Below are 10,373 nucleotides of genomic sequence, written 5' to 3'. Positions count from 1 at the left end.
TTCATTCCACTCCGTTGTGTATTCCACCGATGCTACCTTGTAGCCTCCTGTCGGGATGAATCACTCTCTTTCAATCGTATTGTTGTATTCTAATCTCTTCCCTTTTCATCCTCTTCTTTCTTCATGATAATAATGTCGTATTTCTTCTATTTCAATTACATGCATTGAAGTGACCAAGAGGCAACTTAATTAAGTTCGTTGTCACTTTAAAGCTTTCCAAGTTTGCATCTTTCCGTTATTGTTCTTGACTTCCTTAAAGAGATAGCCAAATCTGTGAGCATGCGATGAGCAACAAAGTTGTTCGTGCGGCTGACCAAAAGGAACCCTTGGACAGATCCCTCAAAAGCACTTAAAAAATGCTTATTTTGCCTTGAAGTTCGGTTAGTTTTTGAAAAATGTGCTTTTTCTATATTGATCGGATTGGAATCGAGCATTTGAATGGAATTAGAAGAAATTTGAAAATTAATTAAAGAAAATAGCCTTGGGAAGCACAAAATGATATTAGCACTTGAAAAGGACAAAAAGGAGCTGAAATCCACGTATAAGAGGCATGGCAACACTAGGCTCGATGTTAAAATTGGAGGTTGCAAGACAAGGTAGCACCCAAATGTATTGTTGTAACTAATGAGAGGGAAATAAGAAAAATGGAAAGTGTGTATTTCATTCTAGAAAATTTCATATAAATACATATCTTGAATCTAAAAATAGATTCCACAATGTTAACAACTAAACCTATTAACTCCACAAGAATAGAAACTTAGATAACTAAAAATAACTTCAACTATTTCCTAGAAACTAGGAATTGACTGGACCAACTAAAAAACTAATTTGCAGTTTTGAGTTACTAACATTCTCCTCCTAACTCAAATACTGCAAACACCTAACTTGCTCCTAAGAGCTTGAAAACGACTCACACAAAATCCAGGTTCAGCAAGTGATCATCCATCTTGCTATACCATGCTCTAAGAGCTTGCTTCAACCCATAGAGAGCCTTCTTCAACAAATAATCCTTCTACTCTTGTCCTGGTATGATGAATCCATCTGGTTACTCAACATAGATCTCTTCTTCTAACACTCCATTTAGGAATGCTGACTTCAGATCTAGCTAATACACCTTCCATTCATGTTGGGTTGACACAGCCGGTAACAACCTGATTGTGTCTATTCTTGCAATTGGTGCAAAAGTCTCAGATAAATCAATTCCCCAGACTTGTGCATACCCTTTTTGATGAAAATGCCCCAACCTCTTGTGCCATAACTCAGTGTCATTTATTTGACACTTGAAAGCTATCTACTCCTTCTCGAGTGAATCCAACGAGAAAATCTTGTGCTGCATCTTTATTTTGAACAACTCATTCCCATTTGAATCAGAAATGAGGCACTTTTCTTCTTCAAACAAAACTTTGAATCCCTTCTCTACTAATTGACCAACGCTTAACAAGTTTTGATCAATTTCAGGGACAAACAACACTTTAGTAATCAACTTGATTCCAGCACAGCTCTCTATTGACACTGTGGTCTTCCCCTTTACTTCTAGATACTCACCATTTCCTATCTTCACTCTTGGCTTGAATGACTTGTCAATGTCCTTGAACAACTCTTTGTCATTTGTCATGTGATTGGTACACCCACTATCAACCAACCAACCATCACATTGAGTGACTGATGAGAAGCAAGTAGTCACAAAGAGTTGATCTTCTTCTTGCTATACTACAACATGTGCTCCTCCTTGTTGTTGAATTTTTGCTTTCTTACATAATCGTTCAATGTGCCCCAATAAATGACAGCTTCTACACTTTACATTTGGCCTTCTCCAACATCTGAAATGTGGATGATTCTGCTTCCCACAATGCTTGCATGTACTACCAGCATCCTTTATAGCAGACTCTGAGCTACTACTGCCACTTCCCTTCTTCTCTCTTCTACCTTCTCCCTGCGGCACTCTAGCTTTCAATGCCCCCTCAATGCTTCCTTCTTGTCTTATCAACCTCCTTTGCTCTTGTGCTTGCAAAGCACTAACCACTTCTATCACCTTAAGTTTTGAGAGGTCTTTAATATTTTCTAAGGAAGCAATGGTTGCTTCATATCTCTCATGTACTGAAATTAGAATCTTCTAAACCAATCTATTGTCAGATAAATCGATTCCTAATGCTCTTGCCTTGTTAGCAATCCCAATCAACTTATCTGAGTACTCTTTAATGGACTTATAATCCTTCATTTGCATTCTCTCGAATTCTCGCACCAAGTTCAACACTTTCATGCCTTTAATCCTCTCATCACCTTCATACTCACTTTTGAGGAACTCCCAGATCTCCTTTTTCGACTTCAAGGCCATAATTCTATTGAATATGGCGGGAGACACAGCTACATATAGGCAAACTCGAGCTTTTTCCTTCCTGGTGACTCTCTCCTTGTGAGTTTTGATCTGATATATTGTTGGGTTATCAGGAAGTGGAGCAATCTCATAGTCTTGCTCAATTACTTCCCAATAATCACAATCCTCCATGTAGGCTTGCATTCTGATAGCCCATGCCTGGTAGTTTTCACCATCAAATACAAGTGGAACCAATGAAGAAAGACTATTTGATCCTGATTCCATCTCTAACAACTCTCACAAGTATATCACTCAGTTTCTCTCAGAGATATTTCACTGATCCTCACTCACAGATCTTTTAAGAATTGAGGGCTCTGATATCACTGTTGTTCTAACTAATGAGAGGGAAATGAGAAAAATGGGAAGTGTGTATTTCATTCTAGAAAACTTCATATAAATACATATCTTGAATCTGAAAATAGATTCCACAATGTTAGCAACTAATCCCACTAACTCCACAAGAATAGGAACTTAGACTTGACTACAACTAAAAACAACTTCAACTATTTCCTAAAGACTAGGAATTGACTAGATCAACTCAAAAATTAATTTGCAATTTTAAGTTACTAACAAAATGCTACAAACATCACACAACATATAGCATTGTGTTGCTACGGCATACTAGGTTAATTTTGGGCTAGTGCCATAATGCTATCACTATTTCAGCTTTAGATATTTTCTTCGGTTCTTCAAGTTAGGGCATCAAGACTCTAGGGTTTCGAGGCTTAGAGAGAAACATCAAATCTATTTACAAGTGCTTTTTGAGCCAAAGATTACCAGAGAGCATTGGAGGGTCGTTCTACCTTAGAGATGGAGTTAAATTGTCGAATAACATCGTATTTTCTTCCAGTGTCTTTCATTGTTGCTTGTAGCTTAGTTTTCTGATTATGGTTTTGTCTAAGAAGCTAAGTTAGGTTGATTTTCTTTTCGTTCTAGGGTTTGTGTAGTCATGTGGATGGTTGTGAACCCTTTCGTGAATCTTAAATTTCAATGAGTATTGATACTTTTTAGCATGGTTGTTCTTCCCGTTGTTGAATGCTTGTACAATATTTAGTTGATTTCATGGTTTATTATCTTGATCTATTGAGGGGATTTTAAATTAGATCATACATGTTAGATTAATGTTAAAATATATTAGCGTAATAGGATAACAATAGAGATTGATGATGAAGGGTCCTAATGTTTCACTTAATTGACTAGTTTTAAGAGATTTAGGAATTAGGAATTAGTAATTAGGTGAGAGAAAAAGTTGACTTTGAAATAAAAGAATTTGAGACCTAATTGTTGTATTAATTGGTACAAGAGTTAAACAATTGAATTTATTAAGTTTATTGATGAAATCGATACCTAGGACATCACTTAGTTTAAATTCCTCATACTTGATCATTTTATTTGCTTAGGATTAACTTAGTTTATTTTGCATCATAGTTTCATCCCATAAATAAAATTGGAACGATATCTCAAATAAATAAAAGAATTAATAACATGATTTCTAGATGATAATACTCAGTCTCAAACTATTCTACTATATTGCAATTTGCCACCTGCACTTGAGCTTATCAAGTTTTTGGCATCATGATTGGGGAATCAATATTTTGATTTCTTTTAACATTTATGAGATTTCATGAATCTTAATTTAGGGTGTAAGGTAGTTTTTTATTCTTTTAATTTGTTTTTGTTTTTGTTTTAAGTCTTTTTTTGGTTGATTTCACTCTGTTTGCATGCTTATAAGTGTATGTGGTTAAGTCATGGCCTTTTATAATAAATTATATGTGGCTGATAGGATGTCCCAACCCAACCTAAGTCCAACAACACCAATGTTTTTCAATCCTTATCTTTAACTCCATCCGTTATCCATCCATGACCATGTGAGTTACAATTTCAATCCAACTTGATTGGAGAAGAAACCTTCCCTTGAGCACATGTTGAAAGAGTTTATCTTATAGTGAAAGGTGAAGAATTTCTGGAGAGGTCTAAGCTAGAAAGATTTGATAGGATAGAAGCTCAAGTGGTAGAGAACGAGACTATGATCAACATATTCTGATACTTGACGCACTTAGAGCCTTGCATGAGGAGAATGTTTTTTTTTATGCTAATGAAGTACAGAGATATAGTATGTTGTATTCAAATAGTGAGGATGAGTTGAAGAAATTATAGTCAGACCAAGAGCATGTTTGTGAGATAGAAAGAGAAAATCTGCCTTATATAGGGAAAAATATTCATATGATAGATATTGAGGTTAAGAACCTAGTTTTCCATTTCTGTAGAGTCCTATTGTTGATCTTTCTTTTCCAATTTTTCACGAGCCTTGTAAATATTTTTCTGATTTTAAATCTGCCTTATATAAAGGAAGACATTCATATGATAGATGATCCTAGTTTTCCATTTATATAGAATCTTATTGTTGATCTTTCTTTTCCAATTTTTCACGAACTTTGTAAATATTTTTGTTATTTCATTTATGTTTGTTTTAGTTTACCTTTCATGGCATTCATGATATGTTTTTAGTCTCTCTTACAGGAGTCCTACCACATAAAATACCATTCTACATGTTTGACACATATAGACTACCTTACTAATCAGACCAGTTTTACTCACTCTTTGTTTATTTTTATTTTAATGCATTGGGGACAATGTGTAATTTTCAGTTTGGGGAGGGAGACGTACTACATGCTTGTGTGAATTTGATGTAGTTGCTCATATGATTATATGAATTTTGAGTCTACTTTTTTTTATATTTTTTTCAATTGTAGGATATATGAAATTTTATTAGAGATAATAAGGTACTTTAATGATGAGGAATTCTTATGCATGTTGTGGATTATGATTGCCTATGACTTGTTTTGAATTGCACGTTAGATGATCTACTGTGAAGGGTACCATAGTCATGAATTAATTATTTTTATTTAAGTCCCTCTTGAATTCTTTTGCACTTTGTGCATGTAGCCATTTCATATAAGACCTTGTTAAATTAGCACGTATCATGGAATGGAATCCACTATCACCTCAAAAGGTCCGAATCTTAGTTGAGTTTAGTTGTTGTGTAGTTGATAAAAAAATGAAAAATATATAGAAAAAAAGGTAAAAGAAATTTTTAAAGAAGATTGCTCCTTCCATTGCATGAAGACCTGTCGAAAGTAAGCTTAGACACGTAGTTGGATGTTTTTTATGTGGCCATGTGAGCAAGCCAAAACGAAAACAGTTGTCTTCAAAGTATTCTTGTTTTGTTAGAAAAAAATTGTGAAAAAAAAAATTAACATAGTGTCTTTTTGCTACATGGTTGGTTTAGAAAATTGCTTGCTAGTTTTGTAAAATTAGAGTAGAGGAAAAACTAGAGGAAGTTTTATCAACATTTAAACTATTAAGTACTAAATGAAAAGGACTTCTACACACCTATGAAGAACAAAAAGATTTGACCTTGAAATTTATAGAATGTGTTCGAATGTTTATAGATGTAATATGCTTTTTTGAGTAATAAAGTTTGAGTGAATAACACGTTTAGAATTTTTATTCTTTTTCTCTCGGAACTAATAAAATTCTAGGTTTGGGAGGTGGAAAGTACTCAAAAGTACTTTCTTTGACTTAGATTTTGTTAGTTTTCATATGAAAATGTGTTCTTTGATGCTTTTCCATAGTGATTTTGTAGGAACCGAGCATTTTGGACTAAATCAAAAGAAATTTGAAGATTAATTGAAGAAAATAGCTTTAGGAAAGGCAAAAATGGTCCTAAGGCACAAAAAAAAAAAAAAAGGAAAAAAGAAAACCAAAAAAGGCACGGAAGAAACACTGCAATGCTAGGCTCAATGCTAACCCAAGGCTGCAAAATAGGATAGCAACTAAACGTTATATTCTAGCACTGCAACACTATGAACATCACACAACACATAGCACCGCAACGCTATGATGTGCCATGTTAATTGTGGGCAATGCTGCTTCACTATCACCATCTCTATATATACTTTTTCTCATTTCTTCGATTTAGGGCATTGAGACCTTGGGATTTAGAGACCGAGAGAAAGAGGTCAGTTATTTGTAAATGCTTTTGGAGTCGAAGACAATAAGAGAGCATTGGAGGATTGATTTTGTCTCGAAGACAAAGTCAGATTCTGAAAATCACATTCTTTCATGAGTGGGGTTGGTTATCACGATTAATGATTCTATCTCACGTATACCCATGTCTATCCTTTAATTGATCACTTTTTGTTTTAATAATTAAAATAGCATAACATGTTTTATGATTGCATGTATGGCCAACATTATAATCAACTCCCCACGTTGACAACTTCACAACCTTTCACGATTGGGGTTGGTTATCACTTATCAGAATGTCCAATCCATAGCTTTCAGAGTACTAAATTTCAACTGATTGTATAGCAAGTTTGGCTACCACTGTAGAAATATTTTCTGTTGTTAATTTCAACGATTTATTTAGTCTTTCAAGGGTATTCTTGATATCCATTGCTTTGATTTTTTTTAGCTGCAAACTCTGTAATTCAGATTTAGTTGACCCTGAAAATGAAATAATTGAATTAATTAAATCATATTAACTTTAAAGCCCAAATACCTAGTGTAGATCAAAGAGAATTTACCTGAAATTGGTTGGAAGGCTGCGAAGGATACTCTTTCGGCCAACGATGGTACAAAATTTTGATCAATGTCCACATATATACCCTTTTCAGCCCATGTAAGTGAGTTCATTATTTGAGTCTGCAACAATGCCTCCTTGGGAGCCTGGTGATATGATAACAACGCATATTTTGAACATTATCTAATCTAACATTATTAACGGTGAGTTTAGTATGACTTTGATATATATATATATATACTCGGAACTAACTACAAAACTCCTTCATGATTTTTGACTGATTCCCTGAAGAAGTTATTAAACCTAACTCCAAAAACTACTATAGATTATAATGTTCCTTTCAAGTTAGATATCCCACAAGATGGGCAAAATAGCATTCCAGAAAATTTAATAACAGGAAAAAGTTACAGATGCCCACAAAAATCTGCAGCGTGCATGGAGATGAAATATAAGTAGCCGAAAGCACAATTTTCTACCCTTCCAAACTATCAAAATCACCCAAAATCTACTGCCCTACAAGTGGCTCTTCCAGTTCAATTTCATAGAAATGACTGCGGTTGAGAAAGGGAAAAAATCATACCTTCAGTTTGATCTCCAAACTATTCAAATTATGAAGAACGTCTTTGACGTCTATCACTTTTGAACTTAACCCACATTCATCTTGAACAATATTATCTCTCACCGATAAAATTGTACCTCGCAAATAAGGATCAACCTGGAAAAATCGTATACCATAAGATGGTTAAAATGACCACAAATTAGCATTCTAGACTTTAATGCATTTACTGGTAAATAAATGACTTAAGGAGTGTTTGGGGTAAGGAGTTAGATATTATAGTCCTAGGTTATTATAATTGGGTTATAATATTTTGTATTTGGGGTATAGATTATTTTAGTTTCGGTTATAATAGTATGTGTTTGAAATGTAAACTATTTTAATTTGAGTAGAAAATAATAAAAACTATAACAAAAAATAAAAAAAATGATGAATGTAAAATAGTAAAAACTGTAACAAACAGTAAATACTCTAACAGATAAGGGTTTTGAAATAGTGTTGACTATAGCTAATTAGAGGCATTGAAATAGTATTTACTGCAGCAAAAGGTAGTTATTATAGTATTAGGATAATTCTCGCCCCAAACACCTCCTTAGAGTTCAAATCAATTCACTTATCACTTGCTTGCAAGAGCTCAATAATTTTGACGCGTCCGATTCCTCTGATGGTGACTAACGCCCCCACCTGCAATCTCTCGACCTGCAATTTGCTGAAACTGCTCGTAGATCAAAATATGTTCATGTGTTTACATTAAAAAGTATAGATATATATACAATTTCAATGTTTTGAAACTTACATTCTCAATTAAAACCAAACAAGCATGTCTGGCTGCAAACGATATTTCCCTTGATGAGTCACTGACAGCGACAGGATCCAACACAAAATGCACGAAAAGTTTATTCTTCCTAAATAAGGACTGCAATTAGTATACTCAAGTCAGGGATTTGATTAAATAGAGCAAGTAAATTTTTCTTTTTTTTTTAAAAAAAAAAAGGATGAAATAACACACATCGTGTAATTTTTTTGAACAAGGAACAAAAATTTCATTGATATGTGAAAAGGAAGAAAAAATTCGAAGCTATAACCTCCCTGGGAGAAAGAGGGAGAAAATGAAAAAGAAAAAGAACCAACAATAGAGGAACCAAACAGAAAAATACAAGAACAAAAAATGCCAAAAAAGTAAAACCTAAATACAAAGGCTAACAAACCAACGAATCAGCCACGGTGGACTGAAGCAAGCAACATCAACAAAATTAACTGAAGAATATGATAACATAGATAAATGAAAAGCAGAAGGTAGAAAGATTATCAGCAAGTCAAAGGGTTTGAAGGCTGAGAAGAAGTTCCATCCCTTCCAAACAAGGAGAAATCACTCATCTTCATCATCGCTATTTTGCACAAACTCATTCCTTTGGTTTGTAACGGAGGAACCAAAAAGAATATGAAATATATTACAGGTTGGGGAATGCAGATTCAAAATCTTATCATAGAACAAGGACCAAACTGGCTCCAGCAGCAGAACATACCAAGGAGTTACAGAGTATGTGCTAATTACATGGAATCTGAAAGCAAGCAGATATATACAGAACTTAAGCCACTGATAAGTAGAAAACTTTATGTTGTTTCCATCCCACTTGACTGGAAATAGAACTTAGGGTCTGCATGGAATGATTTTCTAATGGCCTAAAATACTATTTCTAAGTGCAAACAAAAATAATTTTAAGTACTTAGAAAATAATTCCAAACACGCTCATAAGATTATGAACTTAATTACTTACTAGCACATTATATCCGTTTTTAAAATTGTTCTAGTGGAGATATATCCCACCGGCACCGAGATGCTAATGCATAACAAAAGATTTAAGACGCAGTTGATGGACAACCTCACAAATTAAAACACAAAACAGCTACATAATCTTAGGAAGATATATACATCATAAAATTAATCAACCAGTAATATTTATACCACAAATATGACAATATTATATGAAATAAATTGTGTCCAAAAAGTAAGTACCTCGTCCAATAGAGCTAGATATCTGGCTTCATACAGGTGCAGTGTTTTACTCTCCGACGGAACAAGCACCTGAAAAGCAAGGTAAGAAACTGAAGTAGAGAAGGCGAAAGTGGAATCAAATATTTGAAGGGACAGTAATAAATTAAAAATTGAATAGGGTTGGGGATTGAAGTAAATGCAGAGTAAGGGGTGGTTGATTTACTTCATTGACGCCAAAGGGAAGCAGCGGAAGGTCTAGAGAGGTGGCATACACAGACAAATTACTCCATCTTCTCTCGGAAGAAACAGAAAATAGAGGAGCTGGTTGCGATTGCGAATGAAATATTCTGTTGCTGGTGAAATGGCGTTCAGGAGTGAAGGGGAACCTGCTTCTACTTCTGGGAAGGAATGAAGAAACTCTCCTCCGATTGCAAACCAAAGTGGAGGAACCACCAAGATTCACAGAGATCCCACTTTGAACGTTACAACTCACGCTACCCATTATCCTCATCCTACCCATTACCATTTCTTCTCTTTCTCTCCCTCTCCTTATATACCATACACTGAGTCACAGTTAGTCGTGTTTCGCACGCCCAATAACCATTAGGAAATTTTCCCAAAATGACTCAAAAATAAAAAAAACTATTTTATAAATGACCATTTTCTAAAAATTTATCTACAATTAACCTTTTGTCCATATAAAATATCAATTTCACTTCTAATTTAGAAAAATTATCCTTACCACTTTTATGAATGTTTTACTAAGGATCATTTACCTAACTTTTCGCTTACCTCTCTCATTGTGTGATTTTGCTCTCAAGTATCTCTCGTTTTCTTTCGTCGTCTCCCATCTTCATTTGAG

General features: G+C 34.3%; 2 protein-coding genes across 2 annotated transcripts; both read right to left on the bottom strand.

Annotated features, from left to right (window-relative positions):
• Nucleotides 1–1,705: 1,705 nt before the first annotated feature.
• LOC120079069 (uncharacterized) lies at nucleotides 1,706–2,599 on the bottom strand. Its single transcript, XM_039033262.2, has 2 exons — nucleotides 2,120–2,599; nucleotides 1,706–2,032 (listed from the first exon to the last, which is right to left on the bottom strand). The coding sequence occupies exons 1-2, from the start codon at nucleotides 2,597–2,599 to the stop codon at nucleotides 1,706–1,708; spliced, it is 807 nt and encodes a 268-aa protein (XP_038889190.2).
• Nucleotides 2,600–6,553: 3,954 nt separating this feature from the next.
• On the bottom strand, nucleotides 6,554–10,080 carry LOC120080083 (ATP-dependent protease La (LON) domain protein). The gene is made up of 7 exons (XM_039034638.2): nucleotides 9,735–10,080; nucleotides 9,533–9,601; nucleotides 8,312–8,431; nucleotides 8,140–8,214; nucleotides 7,540–7,674; nucleotides 6,964–7,105; nucleotides 6,554–6,883 (listed from the first exon to the last, which is right to left on the bottom strand). Exons 1-7 carry the CDS (start codon nucleotides 10,035–10,037, stop codon nucleotides 6,726–6,728), a joined length of 1,002 nt encoding a protein of 333 aa, XP_038890566.1. The 5' UTR covers nucleotides 10,038–10,080; the 3' UTR covers nucleotides 6,554–6,725.
• Nucleotides 10,081–10,373: the final 293 nt, after the last annotated feature.

The sequence above is a fragment of the Benincasa hispida genome, chromosome 6 (genome assembly GCF_027475165.1).
Source record: "Benincasa hispida cultivar pf3 chromosome 6, pf3_genome.v1.1, whole genome shotgun sequence".
Taxonomy (NCBI): domain Eukaryota; kingdom Viridiplantae; phylum Streptophyta; class Magnoliopsida; order Cucurbitales; family Cucurbitaceae; genus Benincasa; species Benincasa hispida.
Note: the sequence above shows the minus strand (reverse complement) of the source record. Positions and strands in the feature narration are given on the sequence as shown.